General features: G+C 34.2%; 1 protein-coding gene across 1 annotated transcript in view; it reads right to left on the bottom strand.

Annotated features, from left to right (window-relative positions):
• The window catches only part of LOC119613941 (kinesin-like protein KIF21A), a gene marked incomplete at its 5' end in the record, with an annotated part of 130,106 nt that extends 108,605 nt beyond the window's left edge, over positions 1 to 21,501 (bottom strand). The window contains one exon of the mRNA XM_037970015.1: positions 20,567 to 21,501. Coding sequence (XP_037825943.1) covers positions 20,567 to 21,501 — 935 coding nt within the window. The remainder of the gene's footprint in view (positions 1 to 20,566) is intronic.
• Between the last annotated feature and the right edge of the window lie 286 nt (positions 21,502 to 21,787).

Here is a 21,787-nt window from a genome sequence, read left to right on the forward strand (position 1 = left end):
TGCCTTGTTATTTTTTATTGAAACGATATTTTGACAGTTTTCATACAAAAAATATTTTAACCGGCAGAATATCTACCGGTTAAACGATAACCGGAGAATGAGATTGTGGGCCTTAGTGCATTACAAGGTGAAAATATCGATTTTTTTCAGTTTTTACTTAAATTTGGCTATTTAGTAATAAGTTTTGAACTTTATTGTAAAGGAATCGTAATGTGCACAGAGCATTTCGGAAATATATAAAACACAAAAATTGCTTGAAAACTTTAAAAGTTATTGCAAATTCCCCAGGCCATTAACGTGTCTCAAAGCACATAAATTCGAAATGTGACAAAAAAATTTACTTTTTTGGGATATATTCTAAACAATCATTTTGTTACTTAAAATATATATATAATTACTGGAATATTAGTTTTTGCCCTTATAAGATAACGCTAACTCGTTCTCAGCTATGGTCAAAAAAGTTTGATTTTTTCAACGGCCGTTTCAAATCTCCAATTTCATTTTTTTTGAAACGTTGTTAAATAAATTTCAAAATTTTTAGATCTCATGGGGATGTATGGCCAATAGATAAGGCTATTAAACGGTAAAAATTTTAGATCAATAATTTTTACAGTTTAGCTCTATCTGCGATTTGAACTCGGCGGATTTCGGGAAAATCGCATTTTTTTGTAATATTTTAGAGAATACGTATTAATTCTTTACTGTCGCACATTTTACATAAAATATTATCAGAGTATTATAGTCCAGATAATATAAAATATATATCCGAAGTTTCATTAAAATCAGACATTCTTAGCCCATAAACTGTGGAGTTCAAAGGTCAAATTTTGCAATATTTGGGAATTTTTAGTGTACCATATCGAAATAATATTTATTTCGATATGGTACACTAATAATACCAAAAATTACTGGAATTTATCGTATATAGTCCGATATTTAAAATAGAAGAAAAATAAACCAACCAAAATACAAGGAAAAACGAAGCCTTATTTCTGTGAGTTTGGATCTGTGCAGTGAATTTTGATTAAGAATTTTAAATCATAAATGATAATCAGCTTTTATAAAGTTTGTTGATAATCATTAAAAATTCGTTTTAATTATTTTTTCTTGTTTTCTTAAATGTTTGTGTAAAATTAATTTTAGGTTAGGTTAGGTTGATAGGAGGATGTATACTACATAAAATCCGAAGAAATACACCTAGTCCACTATCGGGCCTGTTGTGCGCTCCAATTCAAGAAAAAAAAAATTGTTCACTGAATGTATTATTTTTCCATGTTCAGAAACTCAGTTTCCTGGACGTAATTCCTAAGAATCTTCCAATCGGTGTTGGTTAAGAATGTTATTTCCGGAATAACATCACTTCCAAGATACTTGGATCTAACTTCGACGAATGCCTGACAATGGCAAAGAAAGTGCTACAGAGTTTCACTGTCCTCTCCACATGCTCTACATTCGTCTGAATCCGCACGTCCAATTTTGTATAGATGTGCTCGTAATCCTGTGTGTCCACTCATAATACGTACCATCATACTAACCTCAGACTTGCTCATTTTGAGGAGATTTCTCGTCTTGCTCTCATCAGGGTCACCCCATAGAATCTTTGTGGTTCTACCCACCGTTTCATTATTCCAAGAGGCCTTATGGGATTCTCTCATCCATATTTTTAATTCAGCTTTTGTTGCGTCGAATGGTTTTGCGTTTGTCAGGTTAACTACATCGAGCTCCCTTCCCTTTAAAGTTATTACATTCGCCCTTTCGTTGCCGACTACTCCCGAGTGGCCTGGTACCCATATGATGTGAACCTTACCTCTGGGAGAGTATTCAGTTAAAGCTTTCTTACAATCCAATACGGTCTTAGATTTAATTCTATCACCTGATATCGCACTAATTGCCTTCTGGCTGTCGGTAAATATATTAAGCCCTGTGGGCGCCATATTTATTATAGTCCAATTTACACATTCCGTTATTGCTCGTACTTCTGCCTGGAAGCTTGTGTTATGATTAGGTAAACGGTGGTATATTTCTGTTTCTGGATCTTCAATATAGAACCCCACTTTGACCCCTAATTTAGAGCCATCCGTGTAGCAACGGATTCCTACTGGTATTTGCTCTATTGATCCGCTTGACCAAAACATTCTATCTGGGATTAGCGTTTCAAAGTTTCCGACATATTCTGTGTCTGGTATGCGATCAGGCACGTCCGATGAATGTGTATAACCTTCCAATGTGTCCAGTATACATTGATGACGTGTCCTATAACCGTTTTTGGCCAGTTCGCCTAAAGTAAAGAGCCGTTCGGCTGTACGCGCCGCCTCATATCTTATATATGTTTCAATGGGTGAAATATCTAGCAACGTTTTTAGAGCCTTGGTTGAAGTAGTACACATGGCACCACTTATACCCAAGCAGCATGTACGCTGAATTCCCTGTAGTAGTTTAATATTACACTTTTTGTCCAAAGCAGTCCACTAGATTATTGAAGCATAAGCTAGAATTTGTCTAATTACACTTTTATAAAGCCAATTTGTCATAGTAGGACTAAGACCCCATTTCATGCCTATGGTTCTCCTACATATCGCCCAGCACCGATGTGCCTTGTTGATCCTATCCTCTATGTGGTATCTCCATTTTAATTTCCGGTCAAGTATTACACCTAAGTACTTAACTTTGTCTGTCACCGGTATCTTCTTGCCCAGGAAGCAAGGTTCAGTATATGTAGAAATTTTTGTCTTTCTTGTGAAAAGACAGATTTCCGTCTTCGCCGGGTTAACATTGAGGCCTCTCGGTTGAGCCCAGCTCAAGGTCGTATTCAGAGCCTCCTCAGCTCTTCTACACAAGTAATATGGATCCTTACCCTTTAAAAGTATTACGACATCGTCTGCATAACAGACAGGTCTGAGTCCTTTCTCGGTTAGGGTCCTTAGGAGGCTATTAATCGTAGTAACCCAGAGTAAAGGTGACAAAATGCCACCCTGTGGTATACCGCGAAATACCTTTTTTCTGATAGTTATATCGTACATCTCGCAGCTTATCCATCTGTTCCTTAGCATGTAGTTGATCCAGTTACGGAGCACCCGGTCAACATAAAACTGGCATAGGGATTGGATAAGAGTATCAGTGTGCACGTTATTGAAAGCGCCTTCGATGTCAATGCATACCGCCAGTGTATACAGTTTGCTATCGAAAGATTCACCTATGTAGTGGACAACTTCGTTTAAAGCGGATTCCACCTGCTTTTTTTTCGTGCTGCTTTTAACCATGCTATCGACTATCCGTTCCAAGGTTTTAAGTAGGAAGGACGTAAGACTTATCGGTCGATAGGACTTAGGTGTCGCATAGCTAGGTTTCCCTGGTTTGGGTATAAATATTACCCTTGCATCCTGCCATTTAACTGGGGTATATGCCAATTTTAAGCATGCAGTGAATATCTGTGACAGATGTACGGAAACCAGTTCCGCCTCCATCTGCAAAAGTGCCGGGAAAATTCCATCCGGCCCTGCAGCTTTATAGGGAGCAAAGCTCTTGATTGCCCCTTTAACCATGTCAGTATAACTATTTCCGTGTTACCCTCCCCTTCCTCCAATATCGGTTCATCTATGTTATTCGATATACCAGGTGGGAAATGAGAATCCATTAGGAGTTTCATTGTCTCCTCCATATCCTCAAGCCTCCTGCCCGTGACATCGATCATACTTTCCGGTTGGACATGAGTTTTGGATAGGAATTTTTTTATCTTCGATACGTCATTTACGCTATCTACCTGTTCACAGAAAAGTTTCCAGGAGTCTCGATTGGCTTTTCGAACGATTTTCTTATATTCACCAAGTTCATTACGATACTCATCCCAGTATACTGCGGTCTTTTTACGCCGTGTCCGGTTAAATAGTTTGCGAAGAGTCTTCTCAAGGTTCCGGATCTGCACGGTTACCCAGGGTTTCTCCTGGGCAGATCTCCGCTCTCGCAGAGGGCAGCTGTCCTCGAACGATTTAACCAAGGCACTTGTGAGCATTTCTACTTTGGCGACTATGTCTTCTTTATTTCGACATTGAAAAGTGTTCGAACATAAACGGTTCTTTAGTAAGGAACCGAACATTGTCCAATTAGTTTTAGACTTATTCCGAAACTTTATCGACTTTGGTGGCGGCCGTAGTATTTTGAATCTTATGTACCGATGGTCCGAAACTCTCCAATCATGAATTTCGTTTATAAGCTCTTCTGAATATATAATTATATCTAATACTTCTTCTTTGATTCTATTGACGAAGGTAGCTTTATTACCTAAGTTCGATGTGATCAAGTCTTTAGTATTAAGGAAATCCATAAGGGCTTGTCCCCTGCGATTGGCGTTTGTACTACCCCAAGCTACATGGTGGGAATTAGCATCACAACCTATTACAATTTTTTTTATTTTTTCATTTGTGCCTCTTTGACCAGTTTCATCAGCTCCGACGTTGGTGGTAGTGTCGGCGAATCGAAGGGCAGGTAAACAGATGCAAGGTATATGTTGCTACGACCTTGCTTCAGCACCGTTGCATCCGATGTTGATAATCCTGTTGAGAGGAGAAAACATAAGTTCTTGTGACATAAGATACATGTTCTCGGTCGAGACCCTGTATCAGCGTAGAAAAGTTGGAAATTTATATGATTTAATCCAGAAACCTTGTTGCGCATCGTCCAAGGTTCCTGGATTAAAGCTATATGTATCTTACCTGTGTTAATTTTAGCCATCAGATCATTGGTAGCCGTCTCGCTCCGATGGATGTTTATTTGGATAACCTCAATCATTGTCATCCATTTAAACTGTCATCCAGCGAGTTGCTATTGATGCAGTGGGTACCATTGATGACACTGCGGTGTCCTTATCAAGTATAGGAAGAGCAGTCTTTTTAATCGACACTTTCCCAATTTTGGACAGCACTGCTGTTCTGTCTTCTGGCGAGTGAGTGATTTCCTCCTCGCTTTTAGGATTTGACTCCTCAAAATTACCAGTACTTGCTAATGGTGCTTTGGGTACCGTCTTAGGTGTTTTAATGTCCTTATCGGGGCCGGTTTTGACATCCCTTTCAATCGGCGCCTCCCCAATTTTGTAAAGGGCAGCTGCTCCTTCTTTTGGTAATAATTTCCTCGCTTTTAGGATTTGACTCCTTAACGTTATCAGTTGTTGATGCTGTGGTCTTAGGTATTTTAGTGTCCTTTTCGAGGCTTGTTGTAACAGCCCTTCCAATCGGCACCTTCCCAATTTTGAATATGACAGATTAAGAGGCGAAGTAAGCCCTACCTTTATTCTTGGCAAGACTAGCCATAGATTTCTGGTCGTTACCTATTACAAATAAAGTTCTCTCAGGTTCTTCTTTCCTGTAAAAGACGTCCCATTTTTCCACGGCCAGCTCAGCATTTTGACCACCAAGAATTTCCAGTACGTTCATTAGCCAGTTTACTGCCCCATCCTTTTATGTAGACAGTGGACTTTAAGAGCACCGGAAGCTCGATCTTCTTTGCCAGTCCTAGCTTAGCGCCGTCCCAGGGAGGAGGGATACTTTCCATCAAGTTTTTTAGGGTGTTAACACATTGGTGAGATGCCAGCCTCAACAACATCACCCCCATGCTGAACTCGCAGTTCTCGCTCTCTATTGGTTGTTTGCCCTTTGAAGCGATTGCATGGTCCACTATCTTATTGTTCACCAGATCTTCTACCTTACTCTGTTGGTCTATTGGAATTTTGCCTGTCGGATTTCCGGCATCGTAAACTGCATAGCAGAGATCGTCCCGGTGTCTTCTTCTGGCAATTTTGGCGTAAGATGGCGGCTCTTTTCCTTTTCCACTATCAAGCCTCTCTTTCCTCGCTTTTCGGGGCTTCTTTTGAGATACCCGTACCTTCGAGTTTGATTTCGCAGACGTGATCGTCTTCGGAATATCTATCTTGGCGTTGTCACCCTTACTCGCAGGATTCTGACTTGAGGTTCCTTTGAGTGAAGTATGGCTTGGCTTCGACTGTGTATCAGAAAACGGGGAGCTCTTTTTCTTCTTAGGTTTATTCTCAGTTGTCAACTCTTCGGGAGACGTGATCCTCTTTGCCTCATATCTTGTGAGAGAGTCCGATTTTTCCATTGGAGTGTCGTTGGATTGACTAACTATGATTTCCTGAAGCATCTTTTTCAACTTCCTCCTCTGTGCTCCAGATAGTCTTTTCTTAATAATAGGTAGTTTAGCTATGCTATCACTCACCTGTTTCATCACTTGCTCTACTTCATCCTTTTTGGGATTTGCTATAATGGTGTTGTTATTATCATCTGAGGATTCAGAGTCGGAACCCTCACCTATATTTAAAGGCTGAGGTAGCATAGAGCTCTCTCACTTGACCCATTGTCCGCCACGGAGCCCAAGGTACCATCTCCGTAGTAGTATTTTGCTCACGATTGCAGGATGACGACGACACGTGACTCGCGAGTGGATCAACACTTGCCGCCGGTGCAGGGTTATTTAGGCCCTGCACCGTAACTTTCATATTTTTATTTTTATTTTCCATGTTGTTTTTTTCCAGTTTTTTGGTCTGCGGGGAATATAATATTCCCAGGTGGTGGACAATCAGCCCTCCTTTAGCTTGAGTCAAACTAAAACTGTGGGAGGATAGATGGTCCATCACCACCCCCTATCCGCCACCCGGGGACGCGCTCGGTAGGAAAAACGGGAAAACTGCCCCGAAAAATTTTTTATTTGTAAAATTTTCGGTTTTGAAATAAATTGCAAAAAAATTAAAATAATTTTTTTAAATATCAGTATATTTTCTGAAATATAAAATTTGCGATAACTATTTTAACATGCGCTGATAGTGCTTATAAATGTTTATGAATGGGTACTTATTTTATTTGATAACAGCCTAACCCGTATTTTTAACGATTTTTTAAATTTTATTACTTTAATCCGCTATAACACCTATTCCTTAGACTGTATAATTATTACCAATCTCGAGATCGTGGTTCTGTTAAATTGTTATTAGAGTACATCAAGCTGTAGTTCTGTCATCGATTTTGACGAAATTTGTACCAATGCAATTCCGGCAAAAATGATTTCTTTCAATTATTTAATTCTGATAAATTTTTGATAGTAGATTATAGCTAAAACTTCCAATCATACAATTTATATCATATTTTGATTATAGCTTAACCTTGTGACTATTTATTAGGGTGATCGACTCGGTTTTTCAACCGGTTTTTTTGTGCTTTGCCAGCGTCGGTTTTTTCTAATTGTTGATTTTTCGAATATCGAATATCCCGGTTTTAACTTTTTAAAAACCGGATTCGAATACTTTTATTTGTTTTTTATTCAAAGATTACTTAAATTAAATTTTGAAGTAAATAATAATACAGTCCGTCTAAATTTTAAGAATATTGGAGTCCCGGAAGAGTATATTATTGTATATTTTCGATTTTCCTAATTAATTAAAAAATTTAATTTGTAAAATTTATTGAATAAAATTTTATTAATCTTAAGATTATATTCCAATTGCAATAATTAATTTGCGTCTTACATAGTTACTTATGTTTAACAGAAGTGTCCCACTTTTTTCCATTTTTTTTACATTAAAGAAATAATGTAAATCAGACGACTAGATCTGAATTTATAATCTTTTAGACTGTCAAAGCTATGTTTTATTAATTTTTTTTTCAAATTAAAATAGATTTTGTTATTTAACCGTTTTTTACTAAATTTGAAAAATGTCAACCGGTTTTTTTCAAATGTCAACTATTCGAAAACCAGTCGTTTTAAGGTTTTTAAATTAGATTTTAGACACTTTTACATAAATGAAGGCTATGATTTTTCCCTGAAGTTTTTCATTATAAATTAGCACGTGTTTTAATATAGTCGTATTAAATAATCATTCCATGTGGTTATTGCGATTTTGTGCGGTTTCATTTTTTGGATAAATTAAGTGACTGTGGCCTACTTTAAAAACTAAAAAAAGCTACACAAATCCAAATTTTGAATGACCGTACAAAAAAAGGGGCTATAAGATGTTGGGTGAACATTGTATCTACTATTTTTATATATCAGGAGTAATTATTATAAATTTCATCTGCAACTTCCTGCAACACTAGTAACTAGGGCATTTTTACAAATGTTGAACTTTTCCATATATTTCAACTTCATAAAAATAGAGAACGGGACGACATATTATCAATAGTATAAAATCAAAAGGAGGAGGGAAGGGTCAATTATGGACTGAACTAAATAAAATTTGACAGAAGGATTTTACCTCCTTTTCCTTTTTCCCCGACAGCCGGTTCTACGTACCGGAATGACCCGAATTATTTGGCCAAGGGCTGTCAACCCCAGCAACAACAATACAATTTTCTGCAGCGGAGCAACATCTTCCGGCATTGCTGCTCCGCATCCTTTTGGTCCGTGCCGGAATTGAATTAAATCCCGGACCATGGTTCTGCACAGTTTGTCAGAACCGACTGCACCATATGTCCATTCAATTAAGGTGCAATTCTTGTTTGGGCTGGTGTCATCTCAGGAACTGCTCCGGACTTAACGATCATCGAGAGTGGTCGCAAAATTTCGTCGCCCCATGCTGCTTACAACAACGGCGAGATTCACAACAACAGCAGCAACAACAATTACCGTCGCCGCTAACACCCTCGATTGCACTCCGGAGACCTGGGATAATATCCATATTGCAGTTCAACTGCAATGGCCTCCAAAAAAAAATTTCCGAGATAACCCGATATATGCAGCACAACAACAACGTGGTCGCTGCGGTCCAGGAGACGAAACTGACGAACAATTCCAGTCTGCAAAGTTGTAACGGATACAACATTCTCCGAAAAGACCGCACCAGAAGTAACGGTGGGGGCATTGCTTTCATCTTTCACAACACCATGCAGTATAGAGCTCTTTCTCTCGATTCTAACTCCAGGGACCAATATCTTGAAGTTCAAGGTATTGCAGTTAGATCGGGAGAAACTGACTTAGAGCTCTATAATGTCTACATTCCGCCTGTAGCCAGCTGTCCAGCAGGCTACCGTCCCGACATCAGGACTTTGTTAGACGGCGATATGCGTCTTGTCCTACGGGACTTCAACGCCCACCATCAGCTCTGGCACTCTTCTTTAGGGGAAGACCAGAGAGGTGCGTTGCTGGCGGAACAGATTGACGAGTCCACCTTCTGCACCCTGAATGATGATGCCCCACGCGGATTATGGGTACCTGCGCTAGCTCGCCCGACATCACCATAGAGAGTGCTGGTTTGATCAACTACGCAACATGGCGAGCCGTAGTTTCTCTGGGGTCAGACCACTTACCCATAATCGTTTGTCTGGATCGACCCAACGATTTTATCGTCTCTGAACGCCGTCAATACGTAAACCAAAAGAAAGCAGACTGGCACGGCTTCAGAGAATTCACCGAACGCATCTTCAGTGATCTAAATTTTCCCTCCAACGTACACCATTCAGAGAGGAAGTTCCGTGAAACTGTCATCTCAGCAGCTGCTCGCTTTATATCGTCGTATATCCGTAGTGCGGCCGCACTTCCCAGCAGAAGCAGCCAGGCTTGCTGATGAAAGAGATGACATCCGAAATACCAACCCAGGTGATCCAGGACTGGTTGGTAAATGAGGACTAGCGGAAAAGATGGCTAGATCACTTGAAGAACTGCAACCTGAGTTCGGGTGTTAGTAAGTTGTGGTCTACAGTTCGATCTCTCTCCAACCTGACGAAGAAGGATGACAGGGTCACTATTAAGTTGCAGCTGAAGTTGCAGACCTCATCAACAACACCAAACCATCTAAGGCGATTGGCCCCGACGGAATATCCATGCTTATGTTAAAACACCTTGGCGAGCGGGGAGTTGAGTACCTGACTATGGTCTTCAACAAGTCAGTGAGCCGCCTCGTAATACCCGATGCCTGGAAAAAGGGTAGAGTCATTCTCTCCTATCACCAGTCGCGAAGACTTTTGAGGCGCTGTCCAGCCACCTAACAGCAGCTCGTCACCAGCATGGTTTCCGCAAAATGCACAGCACAACCACAGCATTAACCGCCATTGCCACTCAGATCTCACAAGGCTTAAATCAGCAGAGGCCCCGTGAAAGGACGGTTCTAGTGGCTCTTGACCTGTCGAAGGCCTTCGACACTGTCAGTCACGCCACACTCTTCGAGGATATCCTGCAATCCACAATGCCCAACAACACGAAGTGATGGATCGTAAATTATCTGAGTCGCCGTCAGTCGTTCGTGGAGTTTAGAGACAGACGCTCCAAACCAAGAGTTAAACAAGGCGTACCTCAAGGTGGAGTACTATCGCCATTTTTATTTAACTTCTATTTCTCTAAGCTCCCCGCACCTCCACAAAGCGTGGAAGTGATTTCATATGCGGACGACTGTTCAATCATGGCGACGGACCACAACGTTGATGAATTATGAGTTCTGGTGAATGGTTATTTCCACGAAATACATCAGTTCTTCGCTGCGCGTAACCTGCAATTATCACCAGCGAAGTCGTCAACAACACTTTTTACCACCTGGACGAAAGAAGTAAGCCTAAAACCCAATTTTTAGGCCTGGACATTAATGTAGAACCCCCCAACTAGATTATTGTATAGTTTTAGCTGTTACAACAACAACAACAATCTCCTATAAAACTTGTTTATGTTGATATTTATGTTTATGCTGATATTTATCACTTTGTTAAGTCCTTTTTCTTAAGGGGCCTTATATAGGGGATAGGGTCAATTATGGACCAATTCTCATAAACTTTGATACACATATTTAGGTTCATATAAAACATGTTTGTTTCGAATTTTATTGCTAGACAGATATTTTTAAGCCACTAATGAGTGGCAAAGTAATTTTTTGAAAGGAACATAATATGGGAGGTACGGTCAATTATTGACCAATTCTCATAAAATTTTATAGTGAAATTTAGGTTCCTATAATACTTGTTTGTGTCGAATTTCATTGCTATTCAGATATTTTTAAAGCAGTAATGAGCGTTAAAGTAATTACTAGTATTTTTAACCCAATTATCAGCATTTAAAACCTTATACGGGGACTAGGGTCAAATATGATCCGATGTCCGCCATACTATGCCGTAAAATTTCTGGGTACATAAAACGGTAGCGTGTCATAATGTCCAGTGACATAATGTCCATGGACGTTATGACACACTAAATTGAGTCATAGTGTCCATGAACGTTATGACCAGGGCAACCAAAAATATGCAATATCATATTTTTTGCTGCGCGTCGTATGGACACGCGAGTTGGCTATTTATCCATTTCAGACAATTTAACGAATTTTGGCATCGATTTGTAAGAGCATATTTTTGCATATTTGTTCTTTACAGCATATTTTTGCATAGTTTAAATTTTACAGCATATTTCCGCATATTTTATTCATAATCGCATTTTTTTATTGCATATTTCGTCCTTTACACCTAACTTTTTTAAATTTTTTTTTGTAATTTTGTTTTTAAATAAAAACAAATTGAAACATTTTTTTGGGAAATTAATGAATAGGAAATGTTTTTAATTTTTTTATTATATTTTTTTAGAAAGGTTCATTTATGATCTAAATTGATATTCGAAGGATTGAACGTTATATTTATTATACCCTACACCACTACAGTGGGGAGGATCGGCCCATATTTAACCATAGTTCCCATATAAAGCCTCTTCTAGAAATTTAGTTTTTCATCATATAGTCGGCCATGTCCGACTATACTTTCCTATTTGTTTTTATTTAGGAAGCATGTATGTAGTTACCAAATTTCTGAAATTATGATATTCTAAAAGTTTTTATTTAATTTAAATTTATCTTCTGTCGATTAATTTCCACAAGATTAAACAATTTTCTTCACAAACATGAAGATTTAAGATTTTCATGAATAAAATAATAAAATTTCTGTAATCCCGAAATCCCGTAAAATCCCGGGATTGCAATTTTCAAAATCCCGAATCCCGGGATTTGTAAAAGCCAGTCCCGTTTAGCATCCCTACTATGTATATTGGGGTCCTTATGAAATATTGAGTCGATTTAGCTATGTACGTTTGAATAAAAAGTTTTTAAATTTAGAGAATCAAATTAATTACACTATGCAACAAATTTTGGGTCTTCGAATCTTTCCCGAACAAGGCCAACGGGAAATGAAAGTAGACAATTAATAGACCCAATTGAAAAGTTAGCTTGCATTGTAATTTTATAGCCATTCTAAACTTACCGTTTTTCAGGAAAATTTTCTCATATGTTATATCAAAAAATATTTTACTTTGAAATAAAGCAAAATTATGGTACATCAAACATAATTTTCAAGAAAAAACCTTTATGAATAGAATCCTTGAAGAGTACAGATCACGTTAGCTTAAACAAGTTAGGCCCATTATTATAACTTGGCAATAACTAAAGATAGGATTTTATAACTTGTATAATTTTATAATTTGTATCTCGTTAATATATGTATACGGGAAGGTAAGCTGGCGGAAAGGTCTCCGTGTGCTTTACCGATGTCCTTTAACTAAAGTACAATTCAAATGACTAGAAATGAATTATCTGCATTATAAAATCCTACCTTTAGTTATTGCCAAGTTGTAATAATGGGGTAAATAAAATTTTAAACCCATTCCCTAAAAATAAATTCATAAAGTTAAATTACTTTTTGATGACACAAGAATGAAGATTGTTTAAAATGGTTGAAATCGGTCTACAACCGTACCCCTCGAATTGGCCTCTCGAGCTCAAAATTATGTTAAATGTTTCTGTATCTCTACAAAAATCGACAGAACTTAGTTGCGTTTAAGTCTAAATGTTACTTACAATTGTCGTAATGTTTGGGCCTTATTTCATCCTTGCCCCCATACAAAGTCCCCATCAGAAAGTCAACAAATTGTTTAAATATTAGTTTATTTTAGAAATTAAATCAATGGAATGTAAAGCAAAAGAATTAGGCATCTAAATCCTTTCCTAGAAAATTATACAGGTCGGCAAAATTTGGAAGAGAAACCAAAAGACCAAAGTTTACTTTTCTGAATTATTAGCATCGCTTAATCTGAATCCAATTTCTTTGTCACATCGTGTCCTAAAAACTGAAAAATCCTGTTTTTTGGCCATATTTAAAACCTTATAAAAGAGGGAAGACACCTTCATTTATAAAATCCGTTATGTGATTCGAAAGTTCAATCTGTCGGCTTTAACCCCCGTATTCAGTATATTAGACGGACATTTTATTTTTAAAATTTGTATGAAAATTACTCAGTTATTAAATATTTTTGAGTGCTTTTCATATTAATATTGAAAATAAAATTTCCGTCCGAGATACTGAATACGGGAGTAAAATAAAAGTTTAAAAAATTGAAACAAATAAGTTTGTCATAGAATAAAGGCAACCTTGAGTTTTTGTAAGTTTATGGTTGTTCCAAGCTTTAGGTTAACATATCTCGAAGAAACATGGATATATGACGGAGGTTAAACTTTTTTTTAAGTCGACAGATAAGACTTTCAGATAACATAACGGATTTTATAAATGAATGATTCTTCCCGCTTATATATGGTATCAAAAATGGTAAAAACGGTGTTTTCATTTGGAAAATGGGAAATTTTAAGTGCATATTTTGTATATTTTTAGAGCATATTTTTAGTTTTTAAGAGCATTTTTTATACACATAAAACACTTTTTTTAGAGCATATTTTTGGTTGCCCTGGTTATGATAATTTCGAAAGTGTCACAATGTCTATGAGCAAAATGACATAAAGTCCATGGATTTCAATGAGTCCATTTATCAAAAAAAGCCTAATTTAGCGAAGCCGCTTTTCGAAATATCCCAGAGTTGAAAACCCTTGCGCCCCACAATGATTCGTTCCATAGACAAAAATATGATCGAGAGTAAAATTAAAAATTGTATATTTTTCTGAAAGCCTACAAAATTTCCTTCTTAGAAAAGTATAAATTATTAGGGCTCTGAAATCCAGTAATATTTAACCAAAAAAAAAAAGATTTGATTTAATGTTTTTCTTAAATGCAGACACTAAAATAATTCTCACAAATTAACCGTAGGAGATTTTTCTATATTTTCTTTTCCAAAATAATGCCTGTCTCTTGCATTATAAACAATTTTTTTATTTTTATTGTCTCGTATATATATCATCTGCAACATTGATTTGATTATGATATTTTAATTGTTACAAACATTTAAATAAAAATGTAAAAATATAACAGATTTTGTTTAACATTTTTAAAAAAGTTAGTAATTATTTTTATTCATTATTGAAGACAATTATGTTGTAAATTCCTATATTTTGCAAAATCTTAAATTTTGTAACTGCTTATTAGTAAGCATATTTTTGGGAAAAATTAATAAAAAAAAAATTATTTCATATCGCTTTTTTTTAGCAAATTATGATTTTAATGATTCATCATGATATACTTAATATGAATGTTGTAGTTATATATTTTTTGTAATTTCTTTTTAATTAAATTGATTGTACACTCAAAATATTCTGAGCAGACAAAATACTTAAAATTTACAAAGTTTGTTAAAATAAATGGCAAAAGTTAGTAAATAATTTAAATTTTTTTTTACTCATTATTGAAGACAATTAGGTTGTTAATTGAAAACAAGAGAGAACAGAACCAATTTTTTTCTACATTTTGCAAATTCTTAAAATTTGTAACAGCATATACGTGAACATATTTTAAGAAAAAATTTAAAAGAATATATATATATCAAGTCGCGTTTTTCTAGCAAATTATGATTTCAATGATTCATCATGATGTTCTTAACATAAATGTTATAATTATAATTTTTTTGTAATTTCTATTTCGTTGAAATTCATTTTATACTCGAAATATTTTGAGCAGACAAAATACTTAAAATTCACAAACTTTAATGAAGTAAATTAAATGTTAGTAAATATTTTTGTTCAGATTTTTAGATTTTATTATAGCCTAATGTGTATTTTATGATAAACGTTAAGAAGAACAACCAACTTTTTCCTATATTTTGCAAAATCTTAATTTTTGCAAACAGAGTTATAAATATTTTTTTTTAATTTTTTATACCCTTCACCTTCGTGAGAAGGGTATATATAAGTTTGTCATTCCGTTTGTAATTTCTATAATATAATTTCCGACCCCATAAAGAAAATATATATTCTGGATCCTTATAGGTTGGGGATTTGATATACCTATGTTCGTCTGTCTGTCTGTCCGTCTGTATTGTTGTTGAAAGCAGTTTTTAGAGGACCCCAGATATCGGCGAGTACAAATAAGCAACAACACTGCTTACTGGAAAAGAGATGTGTGATTGGATGTATGTATGTTGGTTTCATTGCGTTGTGTATTTTGTTTTTCTGAGTATTTCGTTTCGTATGTTTGTTTTGTTTTTCTGTGTATTTCGTTTCATATGTTTGGATGTCTGTTGGTCTAATTGCGTTGTGTATTTTGTTTTTGTTTTTCTGTGTATTCCGCTTCGTATGTTTGGATGTCTATTGGTTTCATTGTGTTAAGTATTTTTTTTATGTATTTCATGTGTTTTATTTCATTTAGCGTTGTTGTTATACCTTTTGTTTTGCTATTGCTAAAATAATAATATAGTCGGGAAAATGAAATAAATTGAAATTTTATAAAATGTATATTTTTTAAATATACTATGGTGAAGGGTATATAAGATTCGGCAAAGGCGAATATAGACTTCTTACTTGTTTTTAATTAAAGCATTTTTTAAGACTATTTGCAAAAAATTAGGCTGAGCTTAATACAAGTAATGCCAATAAATATATTTGAATCCTGGAAATCATTATTAGTTTGTGTTTTACATATATTAATGAAATATATTGAAATTCTATTTATAAATTATTTTTTTCATTCTTGGAAAGAAACAGCAAGACAACAATTTATTTTTGATGTTAATTAAAATCAAAATGTCAAAATAATTTAAAAACTGATCGCATGATTTCTACAATATTTTTACCAAAATAAAATAGTTAAGAAAATAAGTTTTTGCGAAAAAACATTTTTTTTGCAAAAAAGGCGTTACTGAAAGAAATATTTTTTCATAAAAATATGGAATTAACACATACAATGGCAATTATAAAAGAAAATCCGAATAGTTGTAAAAACAATTACATATTATTCGTACACTATACTAGACCAGAATTACTAGTATTGAGAAAACAGTTTTTGCGAAAACTTCTGTATTACTTAGTCGAATTCAATAAATTTTGGTATGGACATTTTTGTATATTGGACCAACCCATAAATATAATTACACACAAATAGTTTAGGCTTTAAAGATCTTATCGCGTTTTTAGTAAAAAGGATATATGACAACAACCAAATTATAAAGAAACCAACATGATGAATTCAGATTATTTATATAATATTACTAGAAAGTTTCAGAATTTTATTGCAAACTTTGTGCGAAATATCGCTATTTTCCATTTTGGGATATATGGGAAGTATATGAATCCTTGGACCAATTTTTTCTAAACTTCAAATTTTTCTTAATTATACCAATCTACAACAATGAGCCAAATTTCGAAACCCTACAATAAGCAACGTTTAAATTTACTAATATATTAGTAACCACTTGCAGTAAAATACACATATCTATCAATATAATACTAAAAATATTTTAACATCTTCACATTTTAATATTATTGCTACTAAAAATTTCAACATTACTTTGAAATTTCTAGCAGCTCATATTCACAGTGTTTATTTTCTGCGTTTGTAGAACAATCGAAATATATTTTTTTGCTATAGTAAAGCACACACGCCATCGTTGTGCTGCTAATTTCTTCCTAGCTGCAGTATATTGTTTTTGTTCTGCTACTGCCAGTAGCAAAATTGGCAACTGCCAGTTGCAATTTATTTATGTTTTAAACACTTATTGGTACTACATTTTGAAGGTATTTTCTATGCAATGTATACAGTGTAAAAACTTGTTAGTAAACAGTATTATATAATACATACATATATACATACATACATACATACATACATACATACATAAAATCATGTTACAAAAACACTAAAACGGTTATTTCTCTAAAAACAAATTGTTTACCAAAAATAGACAGCAAACACAATAACGGAAAATTTTTCAACATTCTAGAATAACAAATACAATATAACATACCAAAGAGAAGCGTGAAAACATTGGGTTAATTTCTGGTTATTATAAAAACAAACAAAGTAAAAAAGCACAGCAAATCACAAAGAAAACCTGAAACATGTATTGAATATAAAATTTAAGAAGCCGCCATATTGTAAAAAATACGATAAATTGCAAATGACAGTTGCTCATTTTGCAAACAGAACAAATATTTCTAGTAGTGAAGTGATGGAAAAATTTTAAAGTTTTATATTTATTGCATAGTTGTACAAGAAAAATCTTGTGCTATTGCTGCATATTTAAACGCTGACAATAAGTCCTTCTATTTTTGTCCAATGAATGTATGAAAACGAATCACTGTGCGCCATGCTAAAGGCCGGCTATGCAGGATACTTTTTAAAAGCAATCCAAATCTTAACATACGTCTAATTTCTGAACAATAGTGTCCCTTTCCTAAATTCATAGCAAATTTTCCAATACATTTCTGTTTTTAAAGTGTCACAATGTCCATCGACAATATGACACTTTTAAGAATTGTCGTAAAGTCCATGGACACTATGACACTTTTAGGTGTGTCATATTGTCCATTTACATTATGACTGACTTGTGTTAAATTTGATGAAAATTGCTTTATATTTAATTTATTTATAAGTATTTAATGAGTTTTCTGTGGGGTCACTTGTATGGGGGCTAGGCGAAATCTTCAAACGATATTGCCCTTCGTCAGTACCAAACAAATCTTACCTGTAAGAAATATTTGTGGAAAATTTCAGCTATTTATTTAAAGAAACAAAGAAGTTATCAACTTTTGGCCGGAATTTACCACCGTGCAATGTTAGCACTATAAGATAGTAAGTCAGACACAAATTTTCAGCGCTATAGATCCAGAACTGCCGGACTTAGATTGGGTCAAAGTTGGACATTTTGTCATACAGGGTTTTATTCAAATGCGTGTAACTTTTCCACTATTGGTCCCAGCAAAAATTGTTCATTTCTATCTATTTCTTCAATGTTTCCAAAACAAATTTTTAACATTTTTAAAATTATTTTTTGGAATTTATAGTTTTATTGTTAAAAGGACATGTGTTAAAAATTTTTCAATTGTAATTTGCAAAAGTCATATCCTCACTGTGGGAAACTGTGTAGTTATTTGCGTTAAAAATTTTTTACGGAAAATAATGCGGCAATTACAATATAAAAATTTGGTTTAGATTTTTAGAACAAGTGTAAATCAATGAAATTTAATCAATATCATTAAAAATATAAAATATAGAAATTGATGAAATGACACAAAGACTTATTAGAAAAAACACACCGAGTTGTCTTTCAAAATCTTTAACTGCCAAAGGGAAGCGACTAGTATCCAAGGAAAACCATTGAAGTCTATGTTTAAATTTAGACCTCTAAATAGACCTTAGGTTGCCAATATAAAGTGAACTGTCGTGTGGTATAGGAAAAATACTTAATTTAGATATTTACAAATAGAGGTGGTTATCGTCACCTAAGGTTCACAAAAGCAATATTTTTCAGCTAATACATACACTTATATATATTTAGAACCCAAATCAAGAATAACTATCCAGATCCAAATAAGTATTTTATTCATAAAATAAAGCATTCAAAATATGAGGTAGAAAATCAAGTATTAGTTCTATAGTGGTATACGGTGATCTCCCCATACTTAGAGTGGCTACGATGGTACTTAGTGTTAGATTTATTGAATAAGAGCCAATATTTTACAATTCTAAATAAAATTCACATAGTACTCCCCAAATAGCAGGGGTTTCCGTAAAGCAGTTTTTGTTTTCATGTTATGTCAAATATGGATAAATTCTATAAATCGGTAAAGAAATATCCAAATTTAGTCGTACCATTACTAAAATATCTAAAAATTGTTATTTTAATCTATAGGAGTAATAAAAATATAAAATTTAATATATAAACATAAAAAAATTGCAAAAAACCTAATAAGCAAAATACTTTATTGACCTAAAAAATTAACAATACGTTCACACGTTACTGACTGACTGACTCATTATCGCACAGCCTAAATGGTTGAAGCTAAAAATTTGAAAATTGGACATGAGATTGTTCTCCCACCAAATTTATCCACTAAGACGGGGTTTTTGGAACTTCGAATGTTTAGGAGTAAAGAGTAAAAACGGGTAAATTCGGTAACCTCATATGTCCTAAACTTGAAAAGATACAAAAACGGTTTAAAGCTTATCGTCCTTCATTTAAAAAGTAAGCGGATAGGTGTGCGGTACTTTTTCAAATTCGTCCTCTTTAGGAAATAAACGGGTAAAAATTGTATTTTAATACTTTTTTGCACCCTATGTATGTTTTTAAGCAGTGAACATTCAAAAAATATTTTTGACTTCTTCATAACTTAACGAAAAATACAAATATGAAATTAGTACTTTTTGGATATTCGGACGTTTAAGGGGTTAAAATTGTACCTTTTGGAATATAATTTTTACTTCGTTAATAGTGAGGTAAAAAGTACCAAAAGGGTGTAAAGTACTTTTTCGTTATTCGTCTGGTACTTTTTGAATTTATTATAATAATGAATATAAAAACATGAAATTAGACATGTAGAGCCCAGAGTAAGTAGCACTTTTTGGTTCCTCTTCGTTCTTCAAAAGTTGGTAGTAGATATGTGGACTTGAGTGAATGAAAATTTAAAATGGTTAAGATTATCAAGTTAACAATGGTTATTAAAACCTGTTTTATTTGAAAAAAACTGTGTATTTTTAACTTTAATAACCGTTTTTGCATAAGGCAGTGAATATAAATATAAACATTAAAATAAACACGCAATATCCTGATTGAACCAAATTCGAATTTTCTATAATATTCACCTAAAAACATAAAATTGAACACGCAGCTTCCTGGTTGTATACATATCTGTATGCAAATTAAAGATATGTACATCATCCTGATTTTATGAAAATCTATAAAAAGGCACTTTCTGGTATTTTTTCGTTCTTCAAGTGTTTTTTATTGTCTGTAATATTGAGACTAGAATCATAAAATCAAACTTCAAGATTTTCAATATTAAACCTAGAAACAAGTATGAAAATCTCTAAAAGGGGACTTTTTGAAATTGCTGATATATGTATGTATATACATTTAAAATGATAATATTTATTTTATTCCATTACAATCAGGGTAGGGAAGCACACTGGTGTTTATTTACAAAACTTGCATATAATTTTAATTGTTTTTATAAAATAAAGCATCATTTCAGTTAAATTATCAGTGAGATGTCGTAATAAAATAAGAATTTTGTTACCCCTAAACATTAATATAAACAAAAAACCGACGTTTTGCCAAGTGTTGTGATAAATATTTGTCTAATATAGACACGGGGTAATAAAATTAAAATTCGATTATTTCAATAGATTTTAATAAAAATAGCTTATAGGTATATAATTTTATGGGAAAGACTTACATTTCATTTAATATTGGGGATGAAGAGCTACCGGCTATGTCGTCATTTATAATCAAAGTACTATCAGTTAAAGGTATATCATATGTTTCATTACTTTTAAGTGATCTTTGAGAATCACTTAGGTTATTAGTTGACAGTTTCGATACACTTGCAGTTATTGACTCAAATAAATCGGTAATTTTTTCCGAACTACTTTGAGCTAAGAAATGTTGCAGTAATTGTTGCTGAATGAAGTTTTCTTGTTGCGCGTCCTGAAGCAAAGTAATATGTTCCGATAATTTACTTTCAATAATTACTATACTGCACGATAATTTTATAGCATAGGTTGCTAATCGATGTAGTAAATATTTAGCCTCTTCAATATTTTTAATATTTGTAATAATCATTTTTATATTATTAAAATTGTAATTTTCAACGTCCTTATTATCTTCCAATTCCATTATTGTTTGTTGAATTGTTTTTATGCATTCTTGTATGTAGTTTAAGTTTGACTGAACTGAATCCACCTCATTCTCAAGTTCGTTGTTTTGGCTAATATTGGACAATGTCTGTGTTAAGGTATTACGTTCATTTATTAATCGTTCTAATTCTTGTTCGAATTGTAGTAACATATGACGATTCCGAGCCGCTTTGTCCAAAGCTCTGGAAAGGTTGCTCCAATTTTGAAGAGCATTATGTGCATCAAATAATTCTTTATCTTTTTTATTCATTCGGAAGGATGACTGAATCGACCGTTGACTACGACGCAAAGATGAAACTTCTTCAGTTTTACGTTTTAAAATTTGATCTTTTGCCTCCATTTTAGCCTTTAGCGATCTAACGGCATTTTCTTGTTTTCGATGTTCTTTTTGCAGTTGTGCTATTTCACGTTTTTTTCGATTTTCTTCTAATTTATGCCGATTACTCTGTTCTGCTATAGTTTTTATTAGCTTTACCTGGAATATAAAAACAATATTTTTTTAAACTGATTTATCATGTTAGTGCCTTTGGGGAAACTTTTGATTATCTGTGAGAGAGAAAGAGAAAGAAAATTCATCACCCTTGCGGTACGGAGTTTCTCGTACTGGAAAACTTGGCTTGTTTTATTATTAGTACGCGGCAACGCGTTACAGGCTTCTGTCAAAAAAAGTTGAAATAGTGTATATTCATTCAACAAGTTACACAATGTAGTTTGTAACGCGTCTGCCGCAAAAAGTTCAGCAACTTTCAACTTTTGACGCG

Source organism: Lucilia sericata, unplaced genomic scaffold, assembly GCF_015586225.1.
Source record: "Lucilia sericata isolate MDLA Ls3-8-SP2 unplaced genomic scaffold, ASM1558622v1 Contig000041F_arrow, whole genome shotgun sequence".
In the NCBI taxonomy this organism is placed as follows: Eukaryota; Metazoa; Arthropoda; class Insecta; order Diptera; family Calliphoridae; genus Lucilia; species Lucilia sericata.